Source organism: Varanus komodoensis, unplaced genomic scaffold (assembly GCF_004798865.1).
Source record: "Varanus komodoensis strain SLA01 unplaced genomic scaffold, ASM479886v1 scaffold34_1, whole genome shotgun sequence".
In the NCBI taxonomy this organism is placed as follows: Eukaryota; Metazoa; Chordata; class Lepidosauria; order Squamata; family Varanidae; genus Varanus; species Varanus komodoensis.
Genome location: NW_025335854.1, coordinates 8,577,828 through 8,597,251, shown reverse-complemented (window position 1 = coordinate 8,597,251; position 19,424 = coordinate 8,577,828). Strand labels below are relative to the sequence as shown.

Below are 19,424 nucleotides of genomic sequence, written 5' to 3'. Positions count from 1 at the left end.
GGTGCTGGCTGCCACCCACAAGCGTAACGCAAGCCCCCTTCCAGTCCCCGAGGGCACTTGGCCCCTTGGAATGACTAGCCGCGAAACCCTTTGGGCTGTTTCGTGCCAGGCTTCTTGGCAACCCTCCCGCCACTCGGTTGCCAGCTTTGCTCAGCACAGTGCGTGCCGCCCGCCCGCCGCTGGACTTGGCAGGACCCACCAGGTGGCGCAGCCCCTGTGAGCCTGCTCCTTCCACCCACAAAGCCCACCATCTGAATTCTGCTGGAAACAAGGTCAAGAAACTATTGGGGATTCAGGAGCATGTACAGCAAAGGGGAAAGGTGGGTCAGTTTCAGAGCCCAAAGCAATGCGTGGTTGAAACTGGCTCTTCTTTGGCAAATCAGATAGAGATAGCTAGCACAGTCCTGAGCTAAGCAGCCTCCCTGGTTTCCCTTTTCTGCAGACTTGCAGTTGTGGTTCAGCAGGTTTGCCCTCGGCCGGCATCGGGGTCGCCCAGCCGGTAGCAGAGACCTGCGAACAGAGGTCTCCCTCTCTTGCCCCTGGTGAGACCGAATCAGGGCGGTCAGGCCAGCCTAACAGTGGCAAAGCACGGAAAGCGAATGACATGAGAAGCGCTCGAAGGAGCTGCATATGGGAGGAGAGGCATGAAAGGGGCAGTCGGTTCATCCATGCAGAGGGGGGCTCCATAGCATGTCTCCATCCAGCAGAAGTGCTTTCGAGACGATCACAGGGGCCTTTTCCAAGCAGATCGAAATGATCGAGGGAGGTTTTCAGCCAGGGGTCTGTCGTGATTTCATTGCTCGTAGGATCCGCCTGTTAATCTCATGGATTCTGTAGACATGCTGTGAGGCACAGGATATTCTCTAGAATTGCCCTGCTCTTCAGCCTGCAGAAGCAGGAGGTGCTGGGCTCAGGGTTGTTCAAAGCACCCAGCCCGTACCGTTCGCGTTGCTGAATGTGCGCATCGTGGTTCGGAGCATGTGGGGCTATTTCATGCCATTTCTTGAACCTGGAAAAGAACCTTCAGGAAGCGCAGCCCGTTTCCGACGCTGGCCCGGCAGTGCTGTGGAGCTGAAGCAGGGCGCGTCCCCAGGGTCCCGCTTCCCTCGGGGTGAACGGCCGAACCCATAATCTGCTGCAGTGTGTCGAGGGCCCAGCAGAGCGCTTGGGGGGGGGGCAGGGCGCTGGGGGGCACACCAAGCCCGACGGGGGGCGGTGACAGGGGCTGGATGCTGCCCCCTGGCCAGAGCCGCCCCGCCTCCCGCCTCCCCTCACCACTGGCCTCCTTGTCTCCCGCAGATGACAACTGCACGGACACGTTCACCCCGAACCAGGTGGCCCGCATGCACTGCTACCTGGACCTGGTGTACCAGCAGTGGACGCAGGGGCGGAAGCCCACCCCGATCCCCCTGCCGCCGATGGTCATTGGGCAGAGTCAGGACTCTCTCACCATCCACTGGCTGCCCCCCATCAGCGGGGTGCTGTATGAAAGGTAAGGTAGGATCTTCGGGGGGGGGGCAGTGTGAGCAGGGACTGCAGCAGCAGGAGAGAATCCTAGAATCATGGAAGAGTAGAGTCGGAAGGGCAGCCACATGTAATGTTGAGAGACTGTGGTTAGTATTATTATTATTATTATTATTATTATTATTATTATTATTATTATTACATTTCTATGCCGCCCCTTGCCGAAGCCTCGGGGCGGCTTACAACACAATAAGATACATTGAAATACAATAGAACATAATAAATTACCAATAAATACAAAAATACAAAACTGGTTTAAAACACAACCCACTTTAAGCTGCTTTATCTGGCTGGTTTGTTTCTGCAAACCAGAGTTACTAGCAGCCTCATTTTAATATTATGGATGTAATGCTAACTTTGGTTAATCTAAAGTGGGGCAGAAACTCAGATCTCACAGCTACAGCAAGGGAGAAAGTGTGTGTGTGTGAAAGAGGCAGGGAGAGAGGACACACCCGAGGCCTCATCCCTGTGAGAATAAGCAATTTGCTACCTGGAATGAAGCTCCAGAGTTGCTCCTTGGAGTGCCTGCCTCGCTGTGTGGCAAGACAAGACTGCCCTCTACAAGACTTTCAGCATATATTTGGTTTTCTTACGTGAAAACACATGTGTGGAGAAATGTTCCTCTTTAGAGCAGCCCACCATGGCAGGTACATGTTGTAGACTTTGTTTTGACCTTGCCTGGGTGTGTGTCCGTGTCCGTGCGTGCGTGCGTGTGCGTGTGCGGTGCGTCCCTGTGTGTACCTTGGGAAACGCTGCTCTTGGCCTCCTACCCAGAACGTCCAGAAGGCAAAGAAGGTGAAGAGGATGAGCTGGCAGCTGCTCCCAGATGTTCGCCAGTTGGCAGAACCTTCCGGGGGCTTTATGTTTGAGCTGAGCGAAAGAGTGGAGATTTATTTGTACAACTGTTGGAACTCCCCCAGCGTTGATCCTTCTGTAGTAGCCAGAATACTCTTGTGGTAGGTCTTTAATTCTGCAAGCAGAAAAAGACCCCGGAATTGGTGCTGCAGCTAGAAAAAGCGCCCCCGCTCTCCTCCCCGTATCACAATCGGGTTTATGCTTACATTACTTTCAGTTTTTTGGTGATTTTAGGAATAGCCTTGTGTTTTGTGTTACAGCTGGCTCAAGAGTCACAGAACTCTTTAGGCCTGTAGGTTTATGAAGGCGGAGTGTGAGAGTGAGCTTTGGAATCTGTGTTGGGTAAAAATGTTTGTCCTTTCCAAGAAGAAGAATTGCCTGTGAGAGTAACTGAAGCTGTTTTGGAAAGCCTCCCATAGTTGAAATTTCATACTCCCATAACTGGGATGCAGTAACATAAGAACAATGCGCATGCAGGGGTGCCATTTGAGGATAACTTTAGAGGCGTTTGATCAGTTCGCACATATCCATCTAGTCTGGGAAGCCTCGGTGGTTTGCATGGGCCTCCCAGTGTCCTCCTATTTATTTATTTATTTCCTGATTTATATCCTGCCTTTTCCCTACAAAGGGCTCAAGGCAACTTACGTCATTCTCCTCCTCCATCTTATCCCCACAGCAACAACCCTGTGAGGTTGGTTGGGCTGAGAGTCTGTGACTGGCCCAGAGTTGGCTGCATGGCCGAGCGGGGACTTGAACCCGGATCGCCTGAGTCCCAGTCCCATGCTCTAACCACTGCACCGCACTGCCTCTCCTAGTGTGAACCTATTCAGGCAGGTTCAGATTTCTGCAGCGTTAGGTGTTCCCAGGTCAAGCTCCTTGGCAGCATGAAGAAACAGGGAAAGTCTGCCTTGGCACAGTATGGGCCCTCCAGCCTTGTATGCTCCGTAGCACACGGAAAAACAAGTGGTCTTGTCCATCGAGCTCTCATGGAAGACCTTCCAGCGTGTCACACGGAGCTCTGAGTTGCATGTTGGTGGCCCTGCTGAGCTGACCAGGTGCCCAGGGCCCCTTCCTCCTCTCATCCCAGGCGTGAGCTTCGTGTGCATGCCGTATTTTAGCTTCCCTGTCTCTGAATCCAGGACTGCTGAGATGCAGAGCAGCATCAGGGAGGTGAAACATCTCCTCCCTCCGCTTCCCGCACTCTCCCGTTACCTGCTGTAGGAAATGCTTCTCCCAAAATGCTCCCCGGCTGAATTCTGGGCAAGCTGGAATTCCACACTGCCTGGCTGTCAAATTTCGAGGTGTTTTGGTTTCTTTGAAGCAGCCTGCGGCCAAGAGAGAGGCGATCAGTGCGGGTGGAGAATCTGCTGTGTCCCGTTAGAGGTGCCCCCACCCAAATGGGCCAAGAGTTGGGGTGGGTGCAAAGCCCGCTGGCCGGCAGTGACAGGCCGGCGTGTCGCTCCGCGTGGAGACTCATTTGGCATTCTGAGTGCCAGAACGGGTGTGCAAACATGGCGGAGAGGAGGTGGGTCCCAGGAGACCTTGTTCCCCTTTCCTCACGGAGAGTAGCAGAGTGAAGGAACTGGCACCCTGATGGTTTGTTTGGGCCGTGCTCTGTCTGGTGGGCCGCGCTATGGCTGAGACAAGCGCTTGGGCAATCGTGGGATTTGGAGTTGAAACGCACAGTGCTCACTGCCCACCTGAGACAGAATGGTGTGCATTCTCCTTCTCTCCCTCTTTTTAGAGAGTCAGGGACCCTCTGTGCTGATTGTGCCGAGGACGGGACCTTCAGCCAGTACGTCCACGAGGCCTCCTCCCCTTTGATCTGTGATTCTTCTGGCTACTGGACACCAAAGGAAGCCGTAGGTAAAGGTCGCAGCCCTTCCCCTGGCACCAGAGGGCCTGCTGGCCACGAACTGGGATTCCACCTGCAGAGGAAAATGAAGTGCCTTCGACAGTGCGAGGAAGAGCCCAGCCCCTCGCCTGTCCTCAGCCCTGCTTGATCTGGAGCAGGCTGCAGGCAACACAGGGTGCCATTCTCCTGTTGTGCTGAACGCCAGTGCCTTCTCCATGCTGCCTGAGAAGAGTTCCGTGCACAGGGAAATGCTCGCGTGCTTTGCACGGAAAATAACCATTGTCACGCCTTCCTCGTTCTGGAGCTTGTATTCAGTGCGAAGTCTCATGCTTTTATAGCCTGGGTGTCACATGGTGGGATCTCCGTGACATCTAGTTCTTTTGTGTTGTTTGCTTAATGGGGGTGGATAGAAGGGGGGGGGGAATTGCCGGCACAGCCTGGAGAAGAGGGCGGCAGCTGTGTGCAGCGCTAGTAGAGGGTGAGCTCAGACCGTGGGGTGTGGCCAGCCGTTGGCAGCCCAGAGAGGACTGCTTTGTGCTTGGGTCTGACAAGCCAAGAGGAGCCTTGATCTGGGGAGCACAAACCAGCCTGAGTCGCCCCCATCACTTCTTCCGCTCCCACAAGGGGGAAAAGAGCCACCTGAACTCTGGTGCTGGAGATGAGCAGGCATGGTCATCACCCTGTGTGTGGCGTCTGGCTTACGGCACATCCCCACGACAGGGCTAGGCGGAAGGGGGGTCTTCAGATGTTCTGGACTGCAACCCCCATCATCCCTTGCCATTGGCCATCTTGGTGGGCACTTCTGGAGCTGAAGTCCAAAACATTTGGAGGTCTGCCTTCAGCCCAGCTCCCGCTTAGAAGATTGATCAACACACTCAGACATGACACAATAGGGAGGGATCCAAAATGCCCGTCCCCCACGTGGAACAGCCACCTGCCAGTGGGTCTTCACATCCATCCTGAACTTTTTGCTCTTTCCCTTGGGCATTCTTTGAGGGCTGATTTACAGCTACGTAAAACCAAACATATTCCTGGTGCCTACATACGTCTTTTCTCTTCGTGTCAGTGGAAGCTAATTAATTTGGGATTTGCTTTAGTTCTTTGCCAGTGCAGGGATGCCCTTGCTCACTAGCTCATGCCAAGAGTGCCGTCTTGGATTTGCCTTGAGAGTCGCGATGTTGAGGCAGGGCAGTGAACGCTCCACTGCTGGTATCCGTGTGGCTAATCAGATTTCCTAATGCGCTGATGTCACTAAGGAAAAGTCAAGCCCATTAGCTTGACGGTTCACATTGATCCCTGAAGCACTGCAAAGGGGGATGACCCTGCGCTGGAGGCATGCGTCTCTGTGCCCATCCAAGTGACTCCCCCTCTCTCCTGCCTCTCCTCTCCAGGGCCTCCGGACGTGAGTCAGCCCTGCGGGACCAGTCTGCAGGCCTGGAGCCCTGAATTCAACCTGTTCAACGTGAGCATGACCACACCCTGCCTCCAGCCCCTGGGCTGTGTCTTGGAGCTGCGCTTCCTGCACCCGGTGTACCCGGACTCCCTCGTGGTGTGGATTACCAACTTCTCCACGGACTCCAAGGCCCTGTCGGATGTTGAGATCCTGACTGAGCAGGGGGCCTCGTTGCACCTGGGACCTATGGACACGTACTGCGACATCCCCCTTACGGTGAAACTGAACCTGAACAAGAAGGTGTCTGGCATAAAGATCTACACATTTGATGAGAAGATGGAGATCGATGCCGCCCAGCTGATCTCCATGCCGCAGAGCTCACTCTGTTCCGGCTGCAAACCCGTGAGGTACAGGGTTCTGCGAGACCCCCCGTTTCTGGATGGATCCCCAGCTATGGTGACTCAGCCAGGACGGAAGTTTATTGACAAGTGAGTGGACAAATTTGTAATGAGGACCCTCTCACGGTTCCTGGCCCCCACAGGAATACTCCAAGCCCCTTCCTGCAATCTTCCCTTTAGATTCTTTGCTTCTTTTCCAAAACGAAGGATGTAACCCTTTCCTCTTTTAGGAAAGACACGTGCAGCTAATATTCAGCAAAGTTGCTCCATGCAGACCTGTTCTTGGAGCTAGCAAATGAGTGGAAAGTTAATAGGAGCACTGGCAACCTTGTGGGCATTTAGTGCGTTAAAAGAAATTTGTGATTTAGCTACAGTGATTTAAATAAATTCAGTTTAAATGTTTTTGACCTGCCCTGAACCACAGGGCAGGAGGGCTGCAAGGGACGGGCAGTACAAATAGCTCTGTGTGGTTCCAGGCCCTTCACAGATCGGGACCTGCATTCCAGGGAATGGCTCAGCCCTGTTTTTACACACTTGCTGCCTGGGCTTGGTCCATTGCTCCAGGCCTTCTCTGAAGAGGTTGTTGCTAGTTGCAAAGTCGTGTCCGACCCATCGCGACCCCATGGACAACACTCCTCCAGGCCTTCCTGTCCAGTGCCAAAGAATTGAGGCCTTTGAACTGCGATGCTGGAGGAGACTCCTGCGAGTCCCTTGGACCGCAAGGCGATCAAACCAGTCAGTCCTAGAGGAGATCGACCCTGACTGCTCTTTCGAAGGCCAGATGCTGAAGGTGAAACTCAAATACTTTGGCCACCTAATGAGAAGGAAGGACTCCCTGGAGAAGAGCCTAATGCTGGGAACAGCAGATGGCAATAGGAGAAGGGGGCGGCAGAGAATGAGGTGGCTGGATGGAGTCACGGAAGCAGTTGGTGTGAGCTTGAGTGGACTCTGCGAGATGGTGGAGGACAGGAAGGCCTGGAGGAGTGTTGTCCATGGGGTCGCGATGGGTTGGACATGACTTTGTGACTAACAACTACAACAACTGCTTTTCCTACTCTTTTATGAAGGCTACTCCATTTCTTCTGAGGGATTCTTGCCCGCAGTAGTATACCTGATGGTCATCTGAATTAAATTCACCCATTCCTGTCCATTTTAGTTCACTGATTCCTAAGATGTCGATGTTCAGTCTTGTCATCTCTTGTTTGACCACGTGCAGCTTGCCTTGATTCATAGATCTTACATTCCAGGTTCCTCTGGAGTATAGATCTTTGCAGCATCGGACTCTCCTTTCACCACCAGATACATCAGCAACCGAGTGTCCTTTTGGCTTTGACCCAGTCACTTCATTCTTCCTGGCGCTACTAGTACTAGCCCTCCGCTCTTCCCCAGTAGCACATTGGACATCTTCCGGCGTCATATCTTTTTGCCTTTTGGTACTGTCCATGGGGCTTTCATGGCAGGGATACTGGAGTGGGTTGCCATTTCCTTCTCCAGTGGATCACATTTTGTCAGCGCTCTCTGCTATGACCTGCCCATCTTGGGTGCCCCTGCACGGCGTAGCTCATAGCTTCGTTTAGCTACACAAGCCCCTTCGCCACGACAAGGCAGTGATCCATGAAGGGGTTGAAGAGGTTAGAGGGATGATAAACAACTTGGAGCCAATGCCTTTGTGGATGTGTCATCTACACACTGGAACAAGCTCCTGGGAGACTTCATGAGACGTTGCTTTTTGTAATGCTTTCAAAAGAGCATTTTTTTGGCTCTTTTTGGGTGCATTGATGAGTCTGCTTCTGCGATTTGCTATGGTGGATTTTACTCCATATTCCTGTTTATTGCTTATCTGTTGGATGAAAGCTGGTCCACAAGGGGTTTAACTGAAAGCAGTTTTCCTCGAGCTTAAGTTTGTGACCCACTTTGCGCAATCTGAAAAGTACTGTAGGCCTGCTTGAAATAGTATCCCATGGCTTTCCTTTTGGTGCCTTCTGCAAACGGTGCACTCGTGCTCTGGATGGCTGTTTGACTTTCCAGCCCCTCGGGAACCAGCCCTGGCTACATGTGGCCGGGCTGGAGGCCTGTGCAGGGGTCGCTGGTTCGTGCCACTCCCCATGCTGCTTCTGAGGCTCTCAGAGGGTGCCAGTTTGCAGTCCCAGTTTCTCCCGGCTAAAGGGTTGCAGACTCCCTCGTGGGAAGAGACCCTCTTCCTCCTTTTGGGCACAGTGATACTGATGCAGGTCTGCAGGTGAGCCCAGGAAGAACAGCCCGTCCAGGAGTTGAAGCAGTTTTTAAAATTTCCCAGAAGCCATTTCTTTCTGCCTTCTCTTGGGGCCAGATGGCACGTGTGGTGGGAACTCCAAGCTTGATTTCCTTTCTTTTTCTGCCTGCTGTGGGCCTGAGACTATGGGAAAGATGCTCCAGGCAAAGCCCTTCTGCACCGTACCTGATGCAGTCTCTGCACGCCGTGATCACCTGTTCTTTAGCTTGCACATCGGCAGCTGCAGTCGTCCACTGCAGAAGAGGCCTCCTGAGACCAAACCTCGGCTGCAAGTCTCCGTGTTGGAAAGAAGGGGATTAAAGAGCCTCTTCCAAGAGGAAATCCTTAGAATCCGGGAAGATTGGGCCCCCGCTTGGGCCTTCCCCCCACCAACTGTCTGTCCCTGCCATGCCCCTTTCTGGGACGTAGGAAGTGGCCGAAAGCGCCCTTTGCTGCTTTGCACCTTGCACAGCCTCAAGGGTTGATTCTGTTTCCTTTTCCAGGGACGTGACGAAAGGTCAGTTGTATCGGTACCAGGTGCAGACTGTCGCGGGAGCTGCGGCAGGTGACGCCTCCCCACCTCTGCTCCATGTCCATGGCTCCCCTTATTGCGGAGATGGGAAAGTGAGCACGTGAGTACCTGCACGCCTTTTGGGATTCTCTCGCAGCGATGGCCTGTGCATCGAACTGCTCCAGCAGTTGACATCCTATATGGTTAAGGATGTATGGGTATCCCTTGAATAACGCTATTAAATGCTGATCACACGGTATTGTCGTGTATATCAAAACCGTGTTGATCGAAACTAATAATCAGTGGTGAAAATGACCATTTTTCCATGATGGATTACTGTATTAACAATTCATAATGTGGTACTGTTTTAAGGACAAAATATGATTGCAAAGCAAATGTTTTATTAAATGCACTTACATTAATTCTTACAATTTTTCTTGAAAAAGTTATCAAGAGTCGTCCGATTAGTAGTTCGAGGCAAATTTAAAAAGGCGCGTTAATTAAAACTCTGCTGCATGTATCAAGGGATTGTCGCAATTAATTTTGCCATGTTAATCAAAACCTGTACTAAATCTGCGTTTAGCAAAGGATACCTGTATTTATTTGTGGTACTTTTATACCAGTTGATACAATAACCGAAGCTACAACCATGCGTATGCTGTCCTTACCCCGCCCATTAGCCATCCAGCTCTGAGAGCTGGCCCTGGTTCAGTTAGACCCTGTTTGCTCGTTTCAATAATATTTATAGAAGTTGAAAGCAAAGTCTGCAGGTGCTCGGATCTGGCGGTTTGGCGCCATGCTTAAGAAAGCAGTGCTCACTACTGCCTTCTATTTCGTTAGGAAAACAAACATTTTTAAGCCATGGGTTTTCAAGGCCAAGGAAGGATGGAATTATCCAAGCTTGAATGTTTGCAGAACTTCACTCTTACATCGGTTCTTGGGCTGTGGCTATCGGCTGATCCGGGTTTAAAGTTGCCCAGCAGTGCTTTCTCAAAATCGACTTGCACCTTCTCGCTCTGCTTGCCCTGCTCCAGGCTGGGGCCATTTTTGTAAATGGGAACTGGCTAGGGTGTTTTACAAGGTGCTGCCTTCTGGGACTCTTCAAGACCAGAGGCTGTGGTGAGGACGGATGAAGTCTTGCAAGGGCCTTCCTTGTCTTCTTCGCGTTATTCTGACCTTTCTCACTCTGTTTTCAACTTTGATTTAAGAAAGGGAAGAAGCAAGGTTGATGTTTGCCCCTCGCACAGACAGAAACATGGAGTCCTTCGTTTGATGCAAAACTGTTTCTGCCTTCCAAAGTGCTGTCCAGAATTGAAACACACCTGGGATCACAGGAAAATATTTGGGACACTTCCATTTAATGCGGTGTTAATTTTTAAAGATGGTGTAAGAAAAGTAGTTCATAGAAAACTAAGTTTTATTAAATTATGTGAGAACCAGTGTGATGTAGTGCTTAGAGTTGGAGAGCCGGGTTCTACTCTCCACCGGGCCATGAAGTCCCCTGGGTGACTTGACGGAAACGTTTGGAAAAGCCATTGTAACTATTAGAAAAATATGCATGAAGTGCTTCGAACACTCCCAAAATGCCGTACAGCAGTGCAATCCAATACGGCTGCCCACCACCCTCAGAGCTTGGAGCTCTTGCAGGCGTCCTGTGGAAAGCGGAAGGAGCAAGGAGGTTAAGCATCACTTCTGCTCTCGTCCTGCTCGGCTGAGAGTCCCGCAGCGGCCCTGGTGTGCAGGGGGAGAGGCCGAGGCACTGCTAGGAGGTCTCGGACTGTGGCGGAATCCGCTTCTCCCCTTGCTGCCCTCCAGGAGTCCAGAAAACCCTGGTTCCGAAGTCAGTCTTCCGTCCCTAGAGCCACAGACAGTGTGGAAAGACCGCGAAGGCGTGGCGTAGATGGTTTGCACTTGGGATCCTATCTCCGATCTCAGAGTGTGTTTCCAAGCTTTGAGCCGGCCCAGCTTCTCCTGTAGCTGGCTAAGTTCTGTCTAGCAGCCATAAAATGGTGTCCTGTTCTTTTTCTAAAGGGAAGTTAACTAATATGAATACAGTCAGAGGGGGCAATCAGCAAACGGAGCATCTTTGTTTTGTACTGGAGTGATTCAGGAAAGCCCTTTTAGGGGCAAGTTAACTGATTTGGGTTTGGTTATGTTTATAACCCTTGTTTGCTATCCTTGACCTTTATGAATCAGTGGAAGATGAAATGTTTTTCTTTGCTTATCTACTGAGAGTTTCCTCTGTAATAGCAAGAGAAATGGTTTGTAATTTTTCTTACTTTCTTAGGAGCCTTGCTGAGGAATGTGATGATGGAAATTTGATAGATGGGGACGGTTGTTCTAGAACTTGCAAGAAAGAAAAGGGATTCCATTGCACTGGTGAGCCGAGCGAGGGCGTTGCTCTCTTTTTTCCTTTAAATCGCAGTCCCCTCGCTCAGATCTTGCCATTGTTTTGCCTTGCTTACTGATATCCTTCTGAGCCCCGCGATTGAGGTTTGGCAGCTCTAAACACTTTGTTTGGGAAGTGTGTGGCTAGGCTCTGTCCTGGCCAGGAATGAGCTCTCTGCCCTTCTGGTGATTCATCCATTCATATCGCACCTCTGAGGCCCTGTGTGCGTGCGAAGCTGGAGCTACAAGGAAACATTTGGGAACTGTGCCTCTTCGAGAATAAAATCCCCCTTTGCTTCCCACCTTTTAAGCGCTTCAGTAATAGGTGGTGATGGCTGGATGGGTGGGCTGCGTGGCCAGTGGGCTGCGTGGAAGTGGGCTGCTTGGCCAGTGGGCTGCGTGGCCAGTGGGTCTGGCTGGTGTTCCTGCGTGGGAGGTGGAGTGGACCGATGCGCCACACCTGGGCCAGCTCCCCCTGGCTCCCCCAAGCTCCCCAGGGCACTACTAACTCCCTGCACCACCGCTGCTGTTACTACCCCTGGTTTAGTAGTGACTCAAGCACTTCACAGAAATGTTCCTTCCGGAACACTTGCCATCTAAGAGTGGGCAGCGCACAGAAGAGATCCGGGCAGGGAAGGGGAAAGGGGCAGGGGTAGTGATATCTGTAAAACAAATGCCTAATTTATAATGCATGGCAACTTCATAAAAATGGGCAGACATCGTTGATGATAAAAACTCCTTCTGTCTTTTGGAAGAGAAAGAAAAATGTTAAGGCAGGAGAGGTGAGCAAACAAGCTTAAAATTCTTCTAAATGATCAATAAGATGACGATGGTGGTTCTAGAAAAAAAGTCCCTTAAGGGAAAAAGGACAACCGTGTAATAAATTATAATGCCATTTAATAGAAAGAAGTGAAAAAGGGCAGAAAATGCAGAAAAGTAGCCAAATTATTCCAGTGCCAGATGCAGACTTTGAGGAAGGCACATTGTCTGTTCTTCTGCGGAACGCGGTGCTTCGACCCCCTTCCCTCGATGATCTCCATCCCAGCTGCTTCATTCTCCTTAACTTCGCAGGTGAACCCAGCCTCTGCTACGTCCATGAAGGTGACGGCATTTGCGAGCCGTTCGAGAGAACCACCAGCATTGTGGATTGTGGTCTCTATACCCCCAAGGACTACGTAGACCAGTGGGCGTCGGAGGCCTACACCTCCCACCAGGATGAGAAGGCGTGCCCAGTTTCCCTGGTGACTGGCGAGCCTTTCGTGCGGGTGAGGAGAGGGTCTCTCCTTTGCCTGCTAGTATGAAACCCCTTGTGTTGTTTTTGGAAGGAGGCCCCACTCAGACCTCTGGGGTCTTCCTCACTGATTCTGCTCTGAACTGGGCGGAACGAAATCCTTCCTCCCAGCAACACCAGTGGAGAAATCCTGGCCCCCTGAGCACACCATTCTGGCAGCCCTCCCCATAAGTACCAGGGCTGTGGAGGGGCCAGGTCCCAGCCATTCCTACCCTTTTGCCACAGCATTTATTTCTTGGCAACCAGGAATAGCTTTCTTTTCTTCAACTTTTCCCGTCCCTGCCAACTCCGGTGAAAAGCTCTAAGGAAGCAAGATTGCAAATAGCATTGGCCAGGTTCTCACCGAGGTGGCAGGTCTGTCTATGGTCTTTCCCATTTCGGGCTACAGGTGTAGCTTACCTGCTGGAAAATTCCCCTGCCAAATCTTTCCTGGCAACTAGAAAGCCAGACCTGCAGGTTCCAGCATCGTTTTCCTCCTGGTGTCCCAGTTTTCACTTGTGGCGGTTGATCGTGGTTGTGTGAAGCATCTGGTGATGTGAGCCCTCTTCCACTTTTGGAAATGGCACAGTCCAGCCAGAGATATACCGTGCCAGTGAGGACTAGGCCATAGAGAGACCCTTCCAGGCTGATACACCAATAATGCAGTCCTGTTTTGCATGTTCAGTGAGCCTGTCTTAGAAGTCTCTGGTCCTCCGGTTGCTACAGTACTCATGGCTGGGCAGTGACAGACCCTCGAAAGGGTCTCCTGTGGAGTTGGCGATGGGCTCAGCGGCAAGTTCACAGCCCCTCCCTCCTTGTAATCAAGCCTTACGCTGCTCCCACCTCTGGAGAAGGAGAAACAGCTGCTCTTTCCATCCCGCCCCATGCCTTCGGCAGAGACATTCCAGGCCATTCTTGTGGAGTGCGGGGCAGGGAGAGGAAGGCAATTCCTGCAAAATTATTGGTGAGACCCCCTGCATTGATGGGAGTTCCTTGCCCCGATGAGGTTACTTGCAGACCCCCTCCACCCAATGTCTGTTTCTGCGCCTAGAAATTAAGTAGAGAAGCGAGGGGAGGGGGTTCTGCTGAGGTTTGCTCTTGGCTTTCCGAGGTTCGTTTCCAGTATGGTTGCCAGTTATCCCCCCCCCCCCCGGCACCTCGGTCACTTCCCCGCTGCATATTAAAAATCCCTCTTTTCCAGGTGTGTACCCCTTATCCTGAGGACATGCCTGCAGATGGACCTCAGATGGCCTGGTTTCCTTGCACAAACCACGAAGTTCTTCCGGATGCAGACAGGGAGAAGATGCTCCTGGATGACAGGGTCTGGCTGAAGGTAAGTGCTCTCGGCATGCGCAGGAGCCGGGGCGGGTGGGGAGGAAGGGCTGCGTGTGTGGGCCGGGACCCCTTGTTGGCCCCCTCTGTGCTGGAAGGCGGGTGCCTCCCCACCCAGCTGAAGGGACAGCTTCCTGCACCATGTGCTGCATGGGTGCCACCCATGAAGCAAGTCCCCGCGAAGGCTCGGGCTGCCGTGTCGTATTTGCGGACGTGGCCTGAAGAACGCGGGCGCTCCGTCCATTGCGTGTCTGAGCTAAGGGCAGCACGTGGACAGACAGACACGCGGGCGAAGGAGGCTTTCTCGAGGCATTGGCCCAGGCCAAGGTGTGTCGTGTTCGGGGCCCTGTAATGCTCTGCGCTGAGCTGACCCAGGGAGAGAAGCGGTGGGAGAAAGGCGCTCTCGGAAACCAGAAGCGGGGACCCCGGCTGGGGGCTTGGGGGATCCTTTTAGGGGACTAAGTACTGCTTGAGGCTTGGAGTATGTCCTGGCCACCCGGGTTCTCCCGCACTGCTCAGCCCTCACTCTGAGGGGCCGTGTCTCCCAGCAGCGGAGCCGTCTCACGCCTGGAAAACCCACATGGCTGTGTTGAGTTGGTGCCGGACGTGGTCCTTTGCGCTGCCCTTTCCAGGGGTTGAACCAGCGAGGATGAAGCAGACCGCCGCCAGCAGTGGCAGAGGCCGGGTGGCCGTGGCAGGAGTCCTTGGGAAGCACAGTCCCAGCAGTGGCAGAGGCCGGGTGGCCGTGGCAGGAGTCCTTGGGGAGCACAGTTCCAGCAGTGGCAGAGGCCGGGTGGCCATGGCAGGAGTCCTTGGGGAGCACAGTCCAAGGAAGCGAACGAAACATCGGGGGGAAGTCCAAGGGTGGTGCAAGGCCAGGCGGGGAACGAGCTGGAGGGGAGTGTCCGCTTACCGGCGTGATGCACCTGTTCCTTCTGCACATGCCCCAGCGTGCTCACCCTCTGCTGTCTCCTGGAGCCCAGGTGAGCTTCGACAGACCCAGCGCAGCGACCGCACTCTTCGTTTTCCTGGCGTCTACCGGCATGTCTCCAGGGGAGCACCCCAGGCCGACTGTGACCGTCCACCTGGGCGACGTTGGCGGGCACAGCCACCTCCTCGGTGAGTGACAGAGCGGCTTTCTGCTCAGCCTTCCCCTGCCAACCGCTTCGTGCGTGCAACACGCTGAGTCTGCCCCCCCCAGCCGACAGCAGACGCCCGCCCAGGTCGTGTGGTGGTGCCTGGACTGTCCGTCGGCTGCCGTCAGGGCAGGGCTTTTGGGCCTCGTCCCATTGCAGGATGCTTTTCATGTTAATTCGTCTGCTGAGGGACTGGAGGGTCTGCACCCTCCCAGCCCCCTTCCCCTGCAGCGTGTCTGGCGTGCACACTAAAAGGCAGGCTCACTTCTTGGAGGACCCAGGCACGGCCTTTCGGGCTGCAGAAGGCACCAGGTGCTCTCCAGAACCTGCTTGTTGCAGGGAAGGAGTGTGGCCGTCGGCCTGCTCCCTGCTAGGTGCGCTCGTCTCATCTTCTCAGAGAGCAGCCCATAAAGCCTCGTGGATCCTCTGGAGGACAGCTGGCGCGCTTTTGCTTCCTAAGAACCCGTTCTCCATGCACATTCATTTATTTATTTGCTAGATGTATATCCTGCTTTTCCCTTACAATGGACTCAGAGCGGCTTATATCCGTCTCCTCTTCCTGCTCTCAGTGGGTGTGGGCCGGGCTGAGAGTCCGACTTTGGCTCCATGGCCCAGTGGGGGCTAGACCCGGATCGCCTGTGTCCCAGGGCCAGGCTCTTAACCACTGCACCACTCCAGCTCTCGGGATTTAAAATGTAAATGCCAGCAAAGGTACCCTAGGCCAAAACCAAAACCAAACTTGCAGGCCTCATTCAAATGCACCTCAAAGTGGAGGTGCTTCAAAGGAACATTAAATTGTCCTTCAGCTCAGATTGTGATCCGGTTCAGAGGAGGATCCGCGTTACTCCTCCTGCCCGCCTCCTGGAGCATCACTGCTGTCCCAAAAGACATTGCGCGCCCTTCCTCAACCTACTGGGGGCGGCAGTGGGGGTGCAGGGGCATGGGGCTTGGGGCGGGACGGGAAGGGAGAGGAGTTGGACGGGGTGCTGGAAGCGGGAGGCTCGCTGGGTGGTCTCCCCCCAAGCCCTCCAATTGGCGAGGGACTCCCCCCATGTTTTTGTGCAGAGAACCCTAGAAAAATCCCAAGCTGGCCTGAGGACTGTTGCAGGGCTGCCGTGATTCGGGGGGCTTCATTGTGGACCAAACGTCCTTTTATGCCTTAATCACCTTTAGCGACATATGAGCTATCGTGTCAGCAGAATCCGCTGGTCATCGACTTAACCGAAAACGGCACCACCCGCCAAGTCTCCTCCGCCTTGTTCTACTTCTCCTCCCTGTCCGTGGGCGTCTCTGCGGTGGCCCTGCGAGCGCCTCTGCCGTCGGATCCCTTCGGCCCAAGCAACTGCCTCCCGGAGCACGAGGGCCGCAGCTGCCGGAGACCCAGGTAACGGGACGCCCCGCGGCACCCTGCTTGCCGTGAGAGCCGGGTGCAATTCCCCTTCTCATGCCCAGGGACAGTGGTGAGGTTGGTAATGCAACATGACATGATTAGATTAGATTCAGGCTCTTTGGATGCTCAGATGCTGCCCGGGCAGAGACCGGCTGTGCTTTGAAGATGCTGAGCATTTTCTGAAAGAGCCAGAAATATTTGTGAACATTCTTGAGCAGCAGTTCCCAAACTGTTCTGTGGGACGCCAGGGGCTGCAAAAGCCTCACGGGATCCGCAGAAAAATCTCAAAGATCAAATTTAAAATGGATTTTAATCCTCACACAAGGCCAATTATTTGATTGCCAGTTGGCATCTAAGCAGCCAACGAAGAAATGTGTCACATCATTTGGTTCCTAGGACTCTGTTGTATAGTGCTGGAAATAATTGAAAGGATTCATTTGGGATATTACCATATAATTGTAACTCAAGGTGAAGGATGATATAGAAAAGAGTAGTAGTGATCACTTTATTCATTCATTATATTTAAAATGTTTTCTCTTTATTTCCAAACCTAGAATGTTACGCAAAGCACTCTGGCTATAGGAGGGGGTGAAAGAAGGAAGAACATGGTGGGTTCAGAATGCTTAGTAAAAATCAGGAATAGAGTTAGGACTCTGGAAAAAAATGTCTTCGGAAAGGTTCCGTGACCAAAAGAGTTTGGGAACTGCTGTTCTGCTGTGGGGAATGGCACTCGCAGGATTTTCAGGCACCTGGGTGGTTAGAGTATTTAATGTGGTTTGGCTGTGTTTGGAACAATGGAGTCATCTTGCAACACTGACTCTTGAGGAAATTGTGTTTTGGGCTGAGGAACTGAGGAAATGGGAAAGGAAAAACACAGTTCTTTCCTAGCACATGGAAAGCACAGGAAAGCAAAAAGCTTATCATGCCAAAGGTGGTTTTTTTTAAAGAAAGACTTTAACTATGTACTCTCCTATTTTTTCCTAGAGCAGGTTAGAAAGCTGCCGTGTGTGTGTGTGTGTGCATAGCTTTTTTCATTTTGACTTTGAGTTAAAAAGAAAGCATGTAGGTCTGTACTTCCAAGTTTTTTTTAGGCAGTTTGCTTTAACATCTTTTTGCCTTTGACAGAAAATAAGTAAGAGTCTGGTTTCCCATTTCCTGTGTTGAATATGCATACTTTGAGTTTTTTTTGTTTTTGAAAAAATGCAAAACGCATACTATAAAAACAAAACTCATCATCTCCACAAATATAAAACCATACAAATACTAATAACAACAACAACAGTTGAGCAATGCAACAGTGCTACCTTCCTCCAGGACCACCAGATACATTATTCTTCCTATAAAACTCTTCCTCCCACATCCTTTGAGTTCTAGCAAGGATCTTTTCATATAAGAGGGTGCTCCCTTTCTGTGCTGTAGGTATGAAACAATGAGAATATAATGCGTTACATGTCAGCGTGTTTGCATTCTTGTTTGTAGATCAGACTCTGAAAAAGGAAAAACCTCTTTCTAACGCTCTTCAAGCTGGATATTTTCAGCCACTCCCTGGAGAATTTCTTCTGTTTTCTCATTGCACAATGTGCTTTCTCCCTTTGTTTACTCCTTGTGTGCAGGAAACTACATGCTGGTCTCGTTCTCTCTCTCTTCTCTCCCCGCAGCTGCACCCAGCAGGACTGTGAAGAGCAAGGGAGGTGTGAGCCGCCGCAGGTCCAGCACGCTGCAGCCCCTAACTGCACCCATGGCAGTCGGGGGCACATGGAATGTGTGATTACTTGTGACAGTGGATATGTCCTCCATGCCAGTCATGGGCAGTTGCTGCGCCCCGGACAAGTGAGTAGAAGCAAAGCCGCGTCGTTGCTGCGGAAGCGCTTCGGCAAGAGGCGGTTTTCATCTGCAGCATCAGATGGAGCTTCCTGATCTATTTTGCCAGCGACTCCATGCCTTCCGCTTTTTCTTCCCACCTGGGATCTGTGCAGCGTGGCTCTGAGGGATTTTGCGGCCATGGTTGCGCCAGCGGTGGAAATGGTGGCAGTGATGAGTCCTTGTATTTATTGACTGGGCTGAGGGGGTGGTATGGAATATTCATGAATATTGTGCCTGATGGAAGCTGTCACCTACAGAATATTCTCGGTGGCTCAGCCATATGAGTTGAAGGGTACACCTAGTGAAGGAGGAGAAAAGCATTTCACAAAGGATTTGGGACTGGAGTGGGTATTTAGGCAAGGATATGCAAACACTCAGCAGGAAGCGGTCCTGGAAGGCCAAGCAAAGGGAACTGGGAGTTAAGGTACTTTAAAAGAAGAAAGCTGAGGCAAAGCTAGTCTTTTAGAAAAAGTCTGGCACCCTCCTTTCAAACACCAGTGGGCTGCAGGAGAAGCATTAGACCTTAGTGGTTCATTGCCACAAGGCCGCTGAGGCGATGTGCGCAGGGGCCCCGGGTTAGTCTCCTATTCAGGCGTACGAGAGCTAGCACCTGCAAGGTCGCTTGGGCCTTCAGCCATTAGGAATATGTATTCATATACACAAATGCATGCACGGGGGAAACATTGGAAAGGAAAACACAGTTGTCTCTGATGCTATAGATGCATCCCTTCGTGTAAAGCATTCTGCTGTGATGCATCAGTCGCACCGCATAACTGCATGTCCCTTCTTTGCTTGCTTTCCTGGTTTTGATCCACCTCTGCTCTCCCTTACTTTCCTAAACCCTTTCTCTGCTTACTGCTTTCTTCCTTGCCCCAAAATATTTTACCTTTGGCCAAATATATATATATATATATATAACATTGAGTCAGAGACAAGTTGAATAAATCTATTCATTCAGAGGGTTTCTGTAAGACAGAGGTGACTTGATGGCACATAATATCTAGGAATTCAAGAACAGAAGCAAAGGAAGTTCCCTGTGAACTAGGAAGGCCCTGGCTCACTTCTTCCTCCTGCTATAAACTTATCAAATAATTTTGGCCGGCCATGATCGCTTTCCTCACAGATGGCCTTCCTTTTGCAATATGGGGATATTTGGATACTCAAATACTAATGACCTACCTTCCAGAGTTGATGCATGGATCATAGATGCAATATGCATACAATATTTGGAAAGTCATTGCTTGGCGGATTGCTGGAA

The 19,424-nt window shown here is 51.9% G+C and overlaps 1 protein-coding gene across 1 annotated transcript in view; it reads left to right on the top strand.

The window, feature by feature from the left end:
• PAPPA2 (pappalysin 2) overlaps window positions 1-19,424 on the top strand; it is a 106,236-nt gene that overhangs the window by 42,467 nt on the left and 44,345 nt on the right. The window contains exons 6-15 of the mRNA XM_044439142.1: window positions 1,300-1,492; window positions 4,124-4,245; window positions 5,626-6,115; window positions 8,780-8,908; window positions 11,075-11,166; window positions 12,247-12,440; window positions 13,647-13,778; window positions 14,761-14,896; window positions 16,087-16,297; window positions 17,962-18,133. Coding sequence (XP_044295077.1) covers window positions 1,300-1,492; window positions 4,124-4,245; window positions 5,626-6,115; window positions 8,780-8,908; window positions 11,075-11,166; window positions 12,247-12,440; window positions 13,647-13,778; window positions 14,761-14,896; window positions 16,087-16,297; window positions 17,962-18,133 — 1,871 coding nt within the window. The remainder of the gene's footprint in view (window positions 1-1,299; window positions 1,493-4,123; window positions 4,246-5,625; window positions 6,116-8,779; window positions 8,909-11,074; window positions 11,167-12,246; window positions 12,441-13,646; window positions 13,779-14,760; window positions 14,897-16,086; window positions 16,298-17,961; window positions 18,134-19,424) is intronic.